Source organism: Artemia franciscana, unplaced genomic scaffold (genome assembly GCF_032884065.1).
Source record: "Artemia franciscana unplaced genomic scaffold, ASM3288406v1 Scaffold_5550, whole genome shotgun sequence".
In the NCBI taxonomy this organism is placed as follows: Eukaryota; Metazoa; Arthropoda; class Branchiopoda; order Anostraca; family Artemiidae; genus Artemia; species Artemia franciscana.
In genome coordinates, this window is record NW_027065900.1 from 1 (window position 1) to 18,264 (window position 18,264).

Genomic DNA, 18,264 nt, shown 5'->3' on the forward strand with positions numbered 1-18,264 from the left:
TGCAGAAAGGCTGATAGGCCTACTGCACGTACAGCTTGAAATGAGTGCATTCTAACATACTACAACTAATATTTCAATAAATTAACATTCTGCAAACCTACCCTTAATCATAATATTCCAGAATATATGTGACACTACATTTCAACTTTGAATCAAGAGAAAATACAGTCTATGCAACTAAGCTACTCCACACCATGAGAAAGAGACGACAGGGAAGGAGATGACGAGCTTATCAAAAACCAATCAGAAACCAAAAATTCAGAAAGCAATGTGTTGACTAGCCAAAACAAGGAAAATAAGGGCTTGAGGGAATTTTTCCGAAAATAGCGACTTCTTTAGGGACCAGTGTAACCATGGAAAGCAGTCATCTGGTTTTTAAGACCTAGAATTTTTTAAAGTTTTTTCTTAAGTTTTTCTAGTTTTTTTTTTCTCAACTAAAGTAAACACACCAAAGAAAAATGAAATTGAGCTTAAAAAAAGTTTTCTTCTGATAATAAGGGCCAAGATCCCTGATAGTTAGTATCAGGGGTGAACAATTATCTTTATTAGTAAAAAACAAATTACCTTCAAAATAATTTCGATAAGTTTTAGAAGGGCCATAAGTATTCCTTCGTCATTTATTTTCAGTAGTTCTACTATAGCCAATGATTGAAACAAAGAGCCAGCCATTGAGAATGAAGAGACATCCTCAAGGCTGCCACCCATGACTACGTCGCGTATCGGCCAAAATGCTTGGACCCTCAGTCCAACACTTCCATGGTAAAATAACTAAACAAAAACATGCATTAGAAAACAAATAGCAGCTAATGGTCATTTTGACGAAACTATTTAATAATCATAGGCTGTGGACTCAATGTATTCGTCAAGGCACTTCCTATAGAAAGAGTTTGCAAAACAAGGCAAATATTGACAGCCAATTACTCAGCAAATTTGAAAGGTCCAGGAACTATGTATCTTGGTATACAACCCCACCCCCCACTCATAGCCGTCGGGGCAAAGTCAGTAAGTTAGGCAATTCATTCATTACTTACAAATAGTATTTGCTATTGAAAAAGGGGGATGTTTTTTATTTTTAGTAACCAAAAAGACAGAGTATTTTTTCTGGTCGAATTTTTGACAAGTTAACGGTAACATTAGACGATAAAACTAAAGAACGATGCGTAGCAGCCAGGCTCAGAAAAAAATGCCTTACACAATTTCGAGTCCATAAGAGATAGAGATACAAAAGTAATGAACACTAGAATTTAACCCTTCAAAACCAGGTTTATCCACACAAGTCTTTGAGTAAGTCTTAAAACTGAGGTAGATACGTTTAACACCTCAACCAGAATTCACAAATACACGCAAATATATTATTTGCCGGTCGATATGCTTGAAGTTAGACAGAAGCGGGTGCGATAAAACAATACAAAAAGTACAATTGCATACACTTACACGAAGGTTACCTAAAAAGATTCTAAGAATAATATTATCGCAAAAACCAGAACATTTTTAGCAGGCTATTACCTTAGCGTAAATAGAGGTAAAATCGATAAAGCGATTAAAGTGTTGATCAGATGTCAATAAATAGCACAGAAGATCAAGATGAAGTTGACTGTGAAAGGGAGAGAAAGCGTGCAAGATTTGGGGAGAGATCTTGTGAAGCAAAAAGGCGCGAACAGGCCCAAGGGCCGTCTTCTACAGAACGAGTCGACCGGTTCCACGATCTTGAATCTTTAGCGGCTTAGAACTACAAATATTAAGAGCATCCACCTCCTCCTCCTACAGACATTAAAGATAGAACAAATAATGACACGTTCAGGAAATAGAGAAACAGTTTTAGACCCTGTGGGGAAAAGCAAATACCCAAGCCATATAGAAAAGAATCTTCTGCTATAATCGTGGCAAACCAAATCACTATGCGGTAGATTGTCGCTCTAGAATACAAAATGAAGCGCTAACATACAATAGAAGAAACTGGTTTGGACCACAAGGTGGTAGGAATTTATGAAGGCAAGTAAATAATACTGCATAGCAAACACCAAATAATATTCCTGCCTTTACATCTAGAAATAAGACAGTAAACCATTCAGTACGCCAAACAAATCATACTGAAGAATTCTTGGAAAACCCCAAATCGAATTCGTAGACCATTTAGCTTATCTTGGGTCTAATATACCATCGGACGGCTGAATCAACCATGAAGGTCTCAACCATCTTCGATATTATGAGCTATATTGGAAGAAGCCAATAATCAAAACGAGCCACCAAAATGCAGATCCTTGGAGCCTCAATCTGTTCGATCCAGCTGTATGGAGCTGAAACTTGGCTAACAACTCCAGTTTTCCAGCATCGTCCCGACAATCTTAAATCTAAGTGGCATTGGAGAATTAAGAGAACCATATGCATGGACCTTATCAGCAATGACCGTCGGCAAAATGAGACTTCAAGGTCAATCTTGTCAAACAAAGTTGCGCAATGGACCCTTCACTGGTCCAGGCTTCTTTTGCGGTTGCCGGTCAACACTCCGAGTATAATTCTTTCCAAATTTCAACCCATCAACAGTGGCTGGAAGCATCAAAGAGGATGGTCCATACTTTAGTGGAAAGAAAGTCTCGGGAAACTCATGGACTAGGCTGTAATTTCACTGCATGACGCATGGGCCCATGCTGCTGACCGCTTCTTCTGGAGAAGTCTAATAACGCTCTCAAGGCTACCCCAACACGTGGATTAAGTGAGCATATTAAAACAAAAATGAACAGAAATAATGTTAAGTAATTTTCAAGCGGTAAACTACTAAAAAAACAGTCATCAATGAGTAAAAAAAAACCCAAGACAACGAGAAATTCCAAAAAGTAATGGATTCAAAGTCGCAAGACACAAAAATATGGTGCCTTCTGAAAACCAAAGTATAATTCCTAATTCACTGTAAACAAAACCCATGTTAAAACTTTGAACTTTTTTAACATTAGTAAAGCGAAATTAAGATTTTGGGGAAGAAATATCCGTGTATGTATATTAAACTGTCAATCCACGTTCATTTATTAGTTTTTTTTGTTTTTTTTTTCAATAATCTCGACTCCAATTTCTTTTTTAATATTACGAATAATAGGAGCATTCAGATCAAAGAAATGATTATATATATTTATCTGCTACTTTTAGGTAACACAAATGTAAAAATGTCTGAGGAACCAGCTAAAAAAAAATAATTCTCAAACAATCTCGCCTATGTATGTTGTGGTTTAAATAAATTTGATGTATTAACCATTTTACTTAAAGTTTGCAAACTTATTTTAGCAAACAAAAAGAATAGCTTATTTATAATATTAGCGAATTTGTATTTTGCATGTACTATTTAAACTTAGTAAAACGAATTTCTTTTCAAGCCATGAATCTCATTTATTAACATTAACATGACGTATTTAACAAAGATCTGACAAGTAAAACAAAAATTATTATTAAGATAGAAGACTTACTTTCACAAGATGAGCGAAAAATCCGGACTGAACCACCGACTCAATGTGATACTGATTTCCCCCAGTAATGTTGCTAAGAGTCCAAGCGGCTTCATTCAATATTTTTAGCTTGGACTCGGGCCAATGAAAGGAACAGTCATTTTCAAAGCCAAATTTCGGCTCAAACGGTTTAACAATGAGGCCAAGACTTCCTGCACTCCTTCACCCACCACACGATCTGTCTATAACTCGTGAATATTAATCAACTGTTCTTAATTTTTCTTAATCAAAATAAAAAAAAAAACAGTTCAAATATTTAAGGAGAAAAAGTTCAGCGAAAGAATAATACACTCTTCTCTCTCCCCTCCAGTCCAAGCAAATCAGTCCTGGTAGAAATTCTCTGAAGAATTACTTCAGAAATTCTCTGAAGCAATGATGCTAGGACTGTTTTATAAAGATATTAATTTTAATGATCGTATTTTAATGTGAGACTTTTATATTCTTTTCATTTGTTTACTGAGGACGGCCCTTGGACATAGGGCCAAAATATTCATTTAAAGTCCGCACTGCACTGTCCTATAGAACATACTTTTTTATTGTTCTACTTATATTTTGGTGTTTATGATGAAAATGCAGTACAGTCTTCGTCACTATTTACATGTATTTCAATTAATGGCTCCTTCATGGAAATTTTCTTCCCCCGTGACAAATTCCTCGATGGAAAGTTCCCCCAGCATATTCCCCTCTTCTCAAACCCTGTCTCCAATCAAAAAATCCCTCTGAAAACGCCTGAACACTTCCCAATAACCATTACTATGTGTAAGCACTGGTCAAAGTTTTGAACTTGTAGCCCCTCCCACGGGGACTGTGGGGGAGTAAGTTGTCCCCAAAGACATGGTTATAAGGTATTTCGACTACGCTGAATAAAATGGCTATCTCATAATTTTGATACGTTGACTTTGGGAAAATAATTAGCGTGGGAGGGGGCCTAGGTGCCCTCCATTTTTTTTGGTCACTTAAAAAGGGCACTAGAACTTTTCATTTCCGTTAGAATGAGCCCTCTCGCAACATTCTAGGACAACTGGCTCGATACGATCACCCCTGAGAAAAAAAACAAAAAAGAAATAAACACACATCCGTGATCTGCCTTCTGGCAAAAAATATAAATTTCCACATTTTTGTAGATAGGAGCTTGAAACTTCTACAGTAGGGTTTGATGTAGCTTTTGGTACCAAAATTCCATTTTTTTTTTTACTTTTGGTTACTATTGAGCCGGGTCGCTCCTTACTACAGTTCGTTACCACGAACTGTTTGAAAAGGATCATAAATTTGCCCGTATTACAAAATATTAAGAAACTCATTCCTCCGAATACCACACTGAATAGCAGAGACATAAAAAGAATGCTGAAAGAACACGAAATAAGAGAAGTAGATACATGTAAAAAAAAGTCAGAAAAGTATATACACAAATAGAAAGCAATCCTGAGTTGTAAATATTGCTATACTGGGCTGATTGACTCAACCATAGCTAGTCCCAAGTCCGGTTACGAAAGGAGGGTTGGATGATAGGCTTGCTACCTGTTCCTACATAAAAACAAAACAGAAAATAGTAACTGAATCATGGAGCTAAGCCTCGGATAAGACTACTACTTCCCTAAAAACTTCAACATGCCCCCAGACCCGATTTTTGACAGTGAAGCAACAACTAAAGCTCGGATTTTGGAATTTGAGGACGATGAGCCAGATCTCAAAACTGAATAGATACTGAAAGAAGTTATACAGTAAAATATAGACGTAAAAGCTATTAGTGAAACTAGATTATTAGTGGAACCCCTAAAAGATGGCTACGTCCTCGCATACAGCGGACATGAAAGTAGACGCCAAGCTAGTGTAGGTGTACTGATGTCGCCCACAGCTAGGCAAGCGATGCCAAAATGGACACAAGTAAACCAAAGAATTATCTACACACAATTTTGGTCAGCCCAAGGAAAACTTTCAATCGTTGCCTTCTACGCACCAACTAACGAACCGGACGAAATAGAGAAAGACAAAACTTATGAAACACTACAAAGTGTTGTTGCAGGAATTGCTAGACACAATATGACATGGGTCATAGGTGATCTTAATGCTAAAGTAGGATCTTGTCACAATTACTATCCTAAAGTCATGGAAGACATGAACAAAATGGAGCGCTACTTGTCGACTCCGCCAGAAACAAGGACCTTGTCATAGGAAGTAATTTTTTTCAACACAGGACCATTCACAAATATTCATGAACTTCACCAGACGGCCGCACACGCAACCACATTGATCTCCTCTTCTCACGCAAGGGGCGGAAGAGTCTACTCGATGTCAGAAGCTATAGAGGCGTTGATATACAATCAGACCATTGCCTCATGGTTGCCCAAGATCCACCTAAAGTTAAAAGCAATACATAAAAACAATAACTTGACAACGACAAAATTCTTCAATGTTGAGAACCGAACGACAATACAAATGTTTCACTTGGAGCTTTCAAATAGATTTGAAGCCCTGCAATCGAAATTAGACCCAAACACTGATGTCAAAAGTATATTAAAGAAACTGAAAAGCACGCAGAGAAGTCACAGAGGAGAAACTATGCTATAAAAAGAAAAAGAAACAAAGATGGATATCCGAACGCACCTGGGAACTAGATGATGCAGGAAAATAAGCCAAAGTTTCCATACTGTCGGCTTCAGACACGTTTGAATTGATGGTTCTACAAGACTCATATAGGGAAATAGAAAAAGAAGTAAAAAAGAGTGCGGGGGCTGACAAAGGGCAATTTGTTGAACAAAACGCTGCTTTGGCAGAAGAACCAGCGAAGAAAGGAGATTCAAAAATGGTCTATAAATTAACCAAAGAGATGACTGAAGTCAAGCCAAACAGGACTAATCTGGTAAAGGACGAGAATGGAATCTTTTTGACATACCCTCTGAAGATCGACAAGAGGTGGGCAACCCACTTCGACAACCTACTAAGTAGACCAAAAAATAATTCCTGACAAACAATTTATGATTCTTGATATAAATGAAGAGCCATCGTCTCCAGAAGAAATCATGACCGCCGTCAGAAAGGTGAAGAACGGAAGAATGACAGAATAGATGGCATAACATCTCAGATGCTAAAAACTTGAGTCCACGACCACTGACTCAGATATGGAGCAACCAGAAAGTGCCCAGTGACTGGAAGAAAGAAACAATTATTAAGCTCTTCAAAAACGGCGACGCAATTGTTTGCGGCAACTCGAGAGGCATTAACATAATGCTCCTACCTAGTAAGCGTAGGGCAATTATTATACAACAGTGCCTACAAAAGAGACTGTACCAACATCTTCGTGATGAACGACACGGCTTTCAGCCTGGAATGTCATGTGCAGACCTAATTTTTACACTGACAGTGCTGGTTGAAGACTCAAAGGAATGGAATTAAAAGCTATACCTTCTTTTCATTAACCTAGAAAAGGCCTTTGGTTGGTTTGACCGAGAAATCTTATGTGGAAAATCCTCAAAGACAATGGAATATCCCCAAGATAGTAGAACTGATTATCACCATGTAAAAAGAAACAGAATACTGAGTACGAACAGAAAACGGAGTTATAAAATACTTCAAAATCATGACGTGTGTCAAACAAGGATGTGTATTATCACCACTTTTATTCACTATTGTAATGGACTACGTACTCAGACAGTCTATGGGCTATGGAGCAAATAACAACAGCAAGCAACTCGCAGATCTTGGCTTTGCAGATGATATAGTATTACTAAGAGACGCCAAAGATCGATTACACCAGCTATTTGATGAAATTGATGTAAGCCAGTGAATGATGAAAACTCAATCAACAACTTGAGAAATGTATTCTCAGATTCGAAAACATTTCCCTTCGAAGGATCCTAAAAATCAGTTAGCATCAAAAACTACAAATAGGGAAATCCAACTGAGAACAAACCAGCCCAAAGTGACCAACGTTATGAAGAAACGAAGATAGACATATTTGGGTTATGTTATAAGCATGCCCGAAGACAGAATGCCCTCAGGAATAGATCAGTGACAGCCTGAAGGAAGACGAAGACGAGGCCGACCAAAGAATAAACCGTAGAATCAATATGATCGGCAACTGAAAAAGGCAAATATTTCCCTTACTCCATAATGGGAAGATATCACTGCAGCCGCATAGCTTCGGGATGAATAGAAAGGCTTTGTCAACGCCATAGGCACTACTGATGGCTCAGGAGGATCTAAGATCTAAGGTAAGAGGCTGATTTGAATTTATAAAAGAAAGTGTCAATCTAGAATTGGCGTTCCCTCAATTGCCTAATACATTGCAAAACATCAGAATTTTTGAAGGAGATTTAACACATGCAACAAATTCTCTCTCTCAGATTAATAAACTTCGTTTAAGAATATATTATAAACAGCGAATCCTTGAAGGTCAAAAGGAAAAAACAAGTACAAAACCATTTTCCTAAAAAAAAAGTTTAACCAATATTGCCAGTGCGCAGAAAGGGGTATGGGATAACAAATTATAGGCAACAAATTTTCCATTTTAAGGGAATAAGACAGTTACGACTCCCCTAACTGGCCCCCTATCCCACAAAATGACCCCCTCCTCCTTAATGTAGAAATTATTTTTGAAGAAGGGGACCAGATGGCTGAAAAAGAGCATTTTTAGAAACACTTTTAAGTAAATAGCCCCTACGATTCCTAAAATGACCTATCAGGGAAAATATACAACCCGCGTCCCCTTAGAATAAAAAGTTACAATCACTAAATATCTATCGCACTTTTCAAACAAACTTGATAATGCTAGGCGAAAAAAAATTCAGCTCCAATTTTATTTTCTCAAGGCCATGTATTTCTAATACGGGTGATTAATCAAGAAAACAAGTAAATTCATAAACCTGGCATCAGTTTAAAGTACTAGATTTTAGGTAAGTTCTAGCATCTTTCCAAGACAGCTTCAATGTTTTATTTAAGAAACCTTACCAGAAAACTTACAAACTGGCAGCTCTGTTTATCCGTAAGAATATCTAGGTATAACAGCCCTGGAGGACACAAGGTCATATTCTAAATCATTTTTTTCAAAACTTTAGCTTAATTAGCACTGATCTTAAAAAGGTAGGAGGGTGTTACCTGAAAGTCTGTTCCAGTGACAATGTTGCCAATACAGTGGAGCGCAGGTAAAATAATGTCAGTGTCGTCAACCTTCAGTAGCTCAATAAGTCGAGCAATAACTTCACCTTCTACAACAAGCTGAATATGGTCGTTACTCACACCTGAGATTTCCGAAAGAACCCAGCATACGTTAACTAAAAAAATATGCATACCAACTAAGTAATAAATACTTTTCAATCCTTTGCTTTTACTCGAGATTAATTTATTAACTTTTTCCATAAAACAAATTCTCAAAGAAAAGTAGAGCTCCACTAAGTCAAAAATGAATAGAAATAAAGTCAAATAACCTTCCAATCGTAAAACTACCAATAACCAAAGTCATTAAATGAATGAAACTCAATGGTAAAATCATATCAGTCATTTTTTTTCTACAATTAAACCTAAAAAATGTTGCCCTTACAGTCTTGCATATTTAAGCAACCGTATTCAGCCACTTCCCTCATATTATATACCCTGAATGTTATTTTTCATTTATTTATAAATATACCAAATACAAGAAAAATAGAGGTCTGTAACATATTGATTAACTAAGCACAGGATCATAATAGTTGGACATCCAGTCACTTTCAAGTTGATCAAGACTGTCTTTAACGGGATTTGCTTGCAAATCTAGCTCTTCTCCTTCAGACTTAGATTCTGATTAAGGAGACCGAGCCTGTTCTGAAGTCCCCCCTAAGAAAAAACAACATAAGACCTGGATACACTCCTAAAAATGGAAGATTGAAAAACTGGAGGGCCCCTAGGTCCTCTCCCACGCTCATTTTTTTCCCACAGTCACCGGATCACAATTTTGAGATAGCCTTTTTGTTCAGCAAAGTCCAAAAACCTAATAACTATGTCTTTCAGGACGACCTAATCCCCCACAATCCATGGGGGGGGCTGCAAGTTACAAACTTAGACCATTGTGTACATATATTAGTGGATATTGGGACGTATACAGACGTTTTCAGGGGGACGTATTCAGGTTAAAAGGGGGTCGGGGAGAGAAGGTTACGTGGAAAGATCTTTCCATGGAGGAATTCATCACGAGGGAAAAAAAATTCAATGAAGGGGCCGCAGAATATTCCAGCATTATTTAAAAAAAAACAATGAGAAAATAAATAAAAAAAAGTTTTTTCAAGTGGAAGTAAAGAGCAGCATTAGGTCCTCAAACGAACAGAAATTATTACGTATAGGGGGACTCGTCTCCTCCACAATACCTCACTCTTTACGCTAAAGTATTTTTAGCAATTTCAACTATTTATTCTACGGCCTTTGTGATTCAGGAGTCATTCTTAAAGAATAAGGACCATATTGAAGCTTTAGTGTAAAGAGCGAGGTATTGACGAGGGGGATAACCCCCCTCATATACGTAATAAAAATATAAAATACAGAATTTCGTTACGTAAGTCAATTCGTAAGTTACGTATATTTATCAATAACAGAAACGTTCGTAAAAAAAACAAAAAGTTCTAGTTGCCATTTTAAGTATCCAAAAACTGGAGTGCAACTAGGCATCCTCCGCCCTCCCTTTTTTTTATCGAAATCGTCCGATCAAAACTATGAGAATGCTATTTAGCCAAAAAAAAAGGGGAAAAGCCCCTAGCCCCTTTCATATTCGGAGTAATTTCCCCGGATCCACTTCAAATTGAAAACGGAATATCTGAAACATAAGATCTTTCTATATGTCAAGTTTTATTACGGTCCAATCAACCATTAGTAAGATAAAGATAACTCAATTTTCATGTTTCCCAAGATTTCTGGTTTTCCCCTTCGATTCCCCCCAATGTCATCGGATCTAGTCAGGATATAAGAGCTCTGAAACACGAAATACTTCTAAACAAAATTTTTTATTAAGATCTGATTACCCGTTCGTAAGTTACAAATACCTCATTTTTTCTAATTTTTCCGAATTACTCCCACCCCAACTCCCCAAAAGAGAGTGAATCCAGTCTGGTTATGAAAATCACGTATCTAAGACTTGTGCTTATTCTTCCCACCATGTATCATCACCATCTCTCCGATTTCATCACCCTTTCGTAAGTTTAAAATACCTCATTGTTTTCTAATATTTCAAAAAAAACCTCCCCCAAAATCCCCAAATGAGAGCAGATCCATTTCGGTTATGTCAATTACGTATCTAGGACTTGTGGTTATTTTTCCCACCAAGTTTCATTCCGATCCCTCCACTCTAAGCGTTTTCCAACATTTAAGGTTTCCCCCTCCAACTCCCCCGATGTCACCAGATACGGTCAGAATTCAAAATAAGAGCTCTGAGACACGATACCCTTCCGAATATCAAATTTCATTAACATCTGATCACCCGTTCATAAGTTAACAATACTTCATTTTTTTTCTAATTTTTCCGAATTAACCGTTCCCCCCACTCCTTCCCCAGATGGTCAAATCAGGGTAATGACTATTTTTAATTTAATATAGTCTAGTCCCTGATAGACCTGCCAAATTTCATCGTCCTAGCTTATCTGGAAGTACCTAAACTAGCAAACCCGAGACCGACAGAATTTGCGATCGTTATATGTCACTTGGTCCATAAAAAAAACCAGCACATGCATCTTGAGTGATGGAAAAATTACATTATATAACATTTATATTAGACACTGCGTTATATTTTACAAGAAAAGAAAAAAAAATCGTAAAATAAATCAGAAATCAAAACGAGGGTGATTTTTTAAGGACTGAGGAGGATCTGCCCAAAGTCATTGCAGAGACATGTTTTTGCTTTTCGTTACCTATTTTCAGTCACTGGAAATCACCCTTGTTTATGATTCTTGTTTACTTTACAATTTTAAAGAATGACGGTAAATTATTGGGATTACAGTATAAAATGAAAAGACTAACCTAAAACTTCTTTATCTTCTGATACAAGGAGTGCCTTTAGAAAAGGTAAACACAGCTTTAGTTTATCAATGGACGGGCGAGATTTTTTGTTTCTGCATATATTAAATAAGTTGCGAGCAACCTTCCTCAAAGGTGACATCTGAAAATGAAACTACCATAATAACAAGAACATCACAAGTGAATAGATAAGTTATTTTACAATTTATCAGGAATAAGATTCCTATTTTGACGTTTCTTTCTAGTTACATTTACATCCAGTTTTCTCCTGATGCTTAATAGATACTGTACAGATTGTATATTGGCCAGAACCCCGAATTAATTCCTTGCTAATAATTCCCGCCAAACCTGATTAAGACAAAGCAATTATCACAAATATTGACGACGAAAACGAGCTGAACAACAGGAACAGGAGCAAAGCGGCACCTGCCACTTCCCAAAAGGCCAACTATTGCACTAATTACAAGGACACAAGTACTGGGAGAGCTTAAAATCCTTGTGGCCTCCCTCCTCATAATATAAATTCTGTGTTTATATCAGTCAAATATAAATACACATGTTGGTCGTCCAGTTAAAAAGAGGATAGCTGTTGACCAGATTTCGAAGTATGAGTCCTAGTAACTAGGCAAATAAAAAAAGATTTTGATACCTTACCCCTCCTCCTACAAAGGAGATTGTAGTTTCTACAAATAATTAAAACATAACTATGAGCCTAGCTCAAACTTTTCCCAAAATTTAATTTCAATCCAAATGTTCTTTTTATTTTTACCGATGTTTGTAAGATCCTACAACCAAATACTTTAAATGTCCAGACGAAAAGAATTTAGGACCTCTGTTTCTCCCTATAGGATGCACAAGGTACACCTTTTGCCGTGCAAAACTAAAACTAATAATTTTACTTCCCACCAAGTTCGGTAAGAACTGACAACCTGTTTTGGCAGATATCCACATGAAGTAAATTTACGGCCCACCTACACTCACAATGGTCTAAAAGGGTTGGGACTCCAATAACAAAAAATTATGAAAGTTTATTTTGCTTCTGACCAAGTTTGGCTTATATCTTATTCTACAAAAGCAAAATGCCCCGCTGACAAGAATTCAAAGGGATCTCCACTATCCCCGTCCCACAACAACCAGAACATTTCCAGAAACAAGTAAAATACAATTAGAACAACAGATTTCGCCTTTCACTGTTTCGTCAAAGAATGAGGCATAGAAAATCCTGAATATCCCGAAGAAAGGAGTTTACAGATCCCATCCATCCACACATAAGAGAATGAGGGAAACCAAAAAGTAAATTTGTGACCCTTCCAATCAAGCAAATTATCTATCAAATTATAATATCAAAACCAAATCCATGAACTGCAGAATAATCGGGCACTTCGCTACATTTTATGGTTTAGTTACGTACTTTAAAAATATTAAAATTTCACTTGGATAAATAGAATATGGTTTACTAAAAGCAGTTCTGGTATAAAAAGGACAAGAGATTTTATAACATGGAAAGAGCCAGGATTTTACAGGACTCGACAGAAGATAATTTTAAACTAAAAAGAAGAATTTTTTGGAAATTATCCCCTCGGGGTCCGAAATCCAGACCTACCTGACTAGTTTAGTCCCAGCAATATTTTTTTTTCTTACTATGGACAGCAGAATCCATTATTTTTTCTGTAGGGTGCATATTCTTATAATTTAAAAGTGGTATCCGAAATAAGGGGCAGTCTATCCTAATTAATAGGTATTTTACGTCATTGTAAAAGGAAGGGGGGATGGGGGGTGTAAATTTTGACGGGTTCGCTGAAATTTAAGAAAAGCCTTTTTATTACAATTTTACCATTTAATTCAAAAGTTATACGAACCGAGATATCAAAACCATCTTAGAAAAATCGTGTATCACACTGAAATTTGGCCTATTAGTGCATCTTATTTGCAATAACTTTCTCAATTGGAGACGCAAGTGTTCGGTTCTATTATATTGTTCACCCTAAATTTTCGTTATGTGTAGGCTTTTTATTAATCAGAATTCAGGGCAGAGAGGCTTTTTAAAAATTAAAACGTCTAAAAAGGTATTTGGTGATTATCTTCTAGTTTTGAGGTGCACTGAAGATTAGAGTCAAACATAATAGGACGTATCAAAAAGGTGTTGTGACGTTTATCCATGGTCCCAAGCAGAAATATTGTCATCCACAAACCAGCAACAGAATTCACCTAAAAATACGTTGTGAAGCTCAAACCAAATAGTCGCAGATCTGAGCTACGTATAAAGGATGAAATTTTTTTACCGTTAGATGGGAGGGTCTATTTTAATTTTTTTTTGGCTTTCAAGGTTCGGTTAGTTTTCGCTTTGGACTTTTATCCGTATGTCTTTTACTCTTTATTTCCAAAATATAAAATGGTAATATTATTATAAAAAGGGTAAGATCAACACAAAAGAGGAGCGTTACCATAAAAGTAGAACTATTAGTATAAAAGGAGTAACATTTACATAGAAGGAGCAGTATTAATATAAAAAAGGTGGAATAACTATTAAATAGCAGTATTAGTATAAAGAATAATTCGAATATACTGACTTTTTTTTGATAGTAGAATCATTCTATAGTCTAAACTGAAAAGCATTATCCAGGTGTTCACAGCAGCAGCCTTAAATATATATATAAATATATATATATATAAATATATATATATATATATAAATAAATATATATATATATATATATATATATATATATATATATATATATAAATATATATATATATATATATATATATATATATATATATATATATATATATATATATATATATATATATATATATATATATATATATATATATATATATATATATATATATATATATATATATATATATATATATATATATATATATATATATATATATAGTCTTAATTCAAGGTTCAAGACACAAACGGAGCCTTGATAAATTAAAAGGGAAAATAAAAAACTTGCAATAGCTTGTCAATCAAGACACCTTAGCCGACAGCAATATCATCAAAACGTTAAGCACACAAGTGATATGTATTTATGAGCCAGGCCACAATACGCTACTTTGAAACTTTCAATCGTATCTATCATTTATTTGGAGCCGAGTCAAATTTGAATTATAAAGAGGATAAATTATAGTGAGTCATTATAAAAAATAAAGATACAGTTAATCAAAGAATATGAGGGGCAAAAGAAGAATATTAAAAATCCTTATTTTATTCAGAAACTTGTATCTTTAAAGAATTTACGCTTGATTGTTGATTAATTACAAGGGCAAAACAAATTACATTTAAAAATTCCAATATAAATCAAGGTTGAAACGAAAGAAAGTAACTCACACACACAGTGGCTGTGTCAATCAATGTCTCAATGACTTGTAAATTCTTGTAATCAAAATATCTGCATTCACGTGCCAGCTTATTTCCAAGATCCAAAACCACTTCCTCGACATTGCTAGCATCAGTAGAAGTAAAGAAAGATGCTTAAAAAAGAGAAGAGTTAACAGACATAATCTAAATAAAAATGGTTGAAAATGAGAGAAAAACTAGAGGAAATTTTTTTCCAAAAGCCCAGACCATCAAATGTGACAAGCTAAGCAAAGGGTATGGAAAAAAAATCAATGAAGTCTCTTAATGGAAATGAAGCACTAATAAATGTGATTAGATAACAAGCAAAAAGTGAGAATTGTAACCGCTAAAGCAAAAGGCATGGAACAAGCGACAGCGAGAATCACACTCAATTACAAAAAAAAATTACAGTGATCTATGATTAAAAACTGGAAGACATTTTTGGTATCTATGGGGTCGTAAGAGATTACATAAAATTATGCATGCACCTAAAATCTGCAATAACAAAGGCATGAAACAAAAAATCTAAGGTAATGATGAATGAAAATGAACAAAGAAATCTACAGTTGGGAGACCGTTGAAGTTTGTGCTTAGAAAAGAGCAACCGTAAAAAAAAAACGATGAATCCCAGGAAAATACAAATTGTATAAAATGTCTGACTCTGAAGGATTAACAGGAAGAAGAAATTGAATTCATGCCAAATTTTCTGAGCTCAATTGAAAGTTCTGATTGGGCACCTTGTGACTTTAAACTAAAGATAAGCAAATGAATATGCCAAATTCTTTACAAGCCTTAATTTTGAAAAAAAAAATCATATGAGTTGAGGTAACATTTATAACAACATTTGAGGAGCACAAAATACATCGTTTCCGCCTTAGGAGTTGCCGTATCACTTTTAGTATCTATGACGCACGCAAAATTACACGAGATGACAAATTGCTTTGAAGAAAATTCGATGTCAGGCAACAGTTGTTTCCTGTTTTGCTTTTAAGTCCAGTATACTTTGTCTTCTTCGTCGCCCCCATTGTAATTCCAGCGGGCTTTCCCAATAGGTAAACTAAAAAAATATGGACAATTTCTGTTGCCCAAATCTCTGTAAGTCCTGTGAACATGGTCAGTAATTAATCTTTAAATCAGTTTTTGGGGGATGGTTGCAACTCTTTGTCTATATACATTAATTCTGTCCTAGGATTCATGATAAGACAATCGCTCAATCAATTTCACTCAATTGATTTTAATTCAAAACTTAAAATGATAATTATTTCGCTTTCCAGCTCTAAAACACGATTGAAACCATTTTTATACTGTTTCAAAACTAAATAGATTCTTCTCTTTTTTGATATGCAAACGCTTGAATAAAAATTTCAATGACGAATGCAAGAGGCTGAATTCTTACTTGTCCAACGTTTTCTAGGACCATCGTCAGAACTCAATGATGTCAACATACTAGTACCACACTTCTCAAAAAGCATTTTTAGCTACAGATACCAGAGACCCATTTTTTTATTAGCAATCGAATGGTGAGAGCGCCAGCTGCTAGTCTTAACTCCTGAATATCCTCCCACTAGTCTTAAGAGAGACACTAGTTAAAATCTGTATTAACGTCAAACAAGATATTATGTTTGATTCTAGCGTACCAAAGAGTCAACAAAATCATAGCACTAAAGTTAAAATGTCAACAGTTTAATTCCTCTTTCTAAAAAAAGTACGGAGTGTTTTTTTAAGATCTTGTATTATTCGTATGACAGATTAGTATAATTAAAGTGACAAAAAAAATGAAAAAGAACCCTTTTGTGGAATTTTTTTATGTTTTGATCATGGCTATATTCTGCCACTGTTTACATCTTTTATATCCAACTCAAATCTTAATCGTACACATTCACTTTTTTCAGGTTACTTAACATGAGATTCGAGACACATAAAGTCTAGGCAATTGTGCCTTCTAAAACTATCTAAGCTAAGGGTTCTCAAAGCTGAGAGACTCAAGACCCCCAAAACAGTCAATTTGCCGAAAAATTAATCTGACAAATACATCTCAATGGTCAGCGTCCATCACAAAAATACAAGAAAGAACCTTTTAATTTACCTTTAAAAACTTCCGTAGAACTTCGAGCACCTCCATATCCACCAACATACGCTACCATTTCGGTAGATGGTTCGCAGTTTTTCCTTTCTACTGGCTCTAGGGTTTCGTCTTGTATTTTCAGTCGTTTTGACTATATAACAAACAAAATCATTAGGATTCCCACTGATTGAAAACAATAGATATAGTCAAAACTTTAGTTGAAGCATAGTTAAAATTTTTAATTTATTAATTTACAATGCACAATAAACATTGCAGACGACGCTGCATAGTAGTGGCAAATATAAAAAAAAACTAACATAACAATAAAATAAGCAATATATATAAAACAACACTCAATAACAATACAAAGAATAAAAACAACAAACAAATTAACCATTATAACGTTGGAAAAAGCAGACTAAGGGGATGCCAGAAACAAAATTATTAGTATTCCAAATCATTTTAGAAGCTGCACTGTCCATTCAAACTCCAGCAGCAGTTACACAATAGCGAGATACAATATTTCTATTTTGGAAAAGCCCAGGATATCTTATCATACGACAAACGACTAATTTTTAATGCATTAAAAACCAACTCAGAGCAGGTTTCGAAAATTGACAATCAAAACTGTGCCACCTGTGTTGTGAAGGGTATGTCCCCGCCACTATTCAACTGAAACAGGATTTTTTCATAAAAATTAATCAAAATTGTGAATTGTTTTTATTTATTTATAGGTTTATTTTTTTAGTGCTTAGGCTTAATAAATATGTTCGTGTTTTGCGACATTTTATGAGGTTCTACTTCCTAACGTTTCTTTTTGTTGGTGTTGTTATGCTCTCCTCAGTGCTTTATGCACCTTGAGAGCCTTATCTATTGGTTGTTATCCACTTTTTAAAAATAACAATTTAACAGCAGAAGCAGTTAAACATCTGATGCTCTACCAATGTCACTGAAGAACTGCACTATGATGCGGGCAATGGAAGCAAAGGGTATGGAAAAAAAAATCAATGAAGTCTCTTAATGGAAATGAAGCACTAATAAATGTGATTAGATAACAAGCAAAAAGTGAGAATTGTAACCGCTAAAGCAAAAGGCATGGAACAAGCGACAGCGAGAATCACACTCAATTGCAAAAAAAATTACAGTGATCTATGATTAAAAACTAGAAGACATTTTTGGTATCTATGGGGTCGTAAGAGATTACATAAAATTATGCATGCACCTAAAATCTACAATAACAAAGGCATGAAACAAAAAATCTAAGGTAATGATGAATGAAAATGAACAAAGAAATCTACAGTTGGGAGACCTTTATCAGCGATGATCATATCGAATCGTGAACGAAGTTTGTGCTTAGAAAAGAGCAACCGTAAAAAAAAAAC

General features: G+C 35.3%; 1 protein-coding gene across 1 annotated transcript; it reads right to left on the reverse strand.

Moving 5' to 3' along the window:
- Window positions 1-210: 210 nt before the first annotated feature.
- Window positions 211-17,032, reverse strand: LOC136043396 (importin subunit alpha-like). The gene is made up of 6 exons (XM_065728305.1): window positions 16,904-17,032; window positions 14,809-14,951; window positions 11,469-11,607; window positions 8,589-8,764; window positions 3,456-3,676; window positions 211-768 (listed from the first exon to the last, which is right to left on the reverse strand). Exons 1-5 carry the CDS (start codon window positions 16,959-16,961, stop codon window positions 3,560-3,562), a joined length of 633 nt encoding a protein of 210 aa, XP_065584377.1. The 5' UTR covers window positions 16,962-17,032; the 3' UTR covers window positions 211-768; window positions 3,456-3,559.
- Between the last annotated feature and the right edge of the window lie 1,232 nt (window positions 17,033-18,264).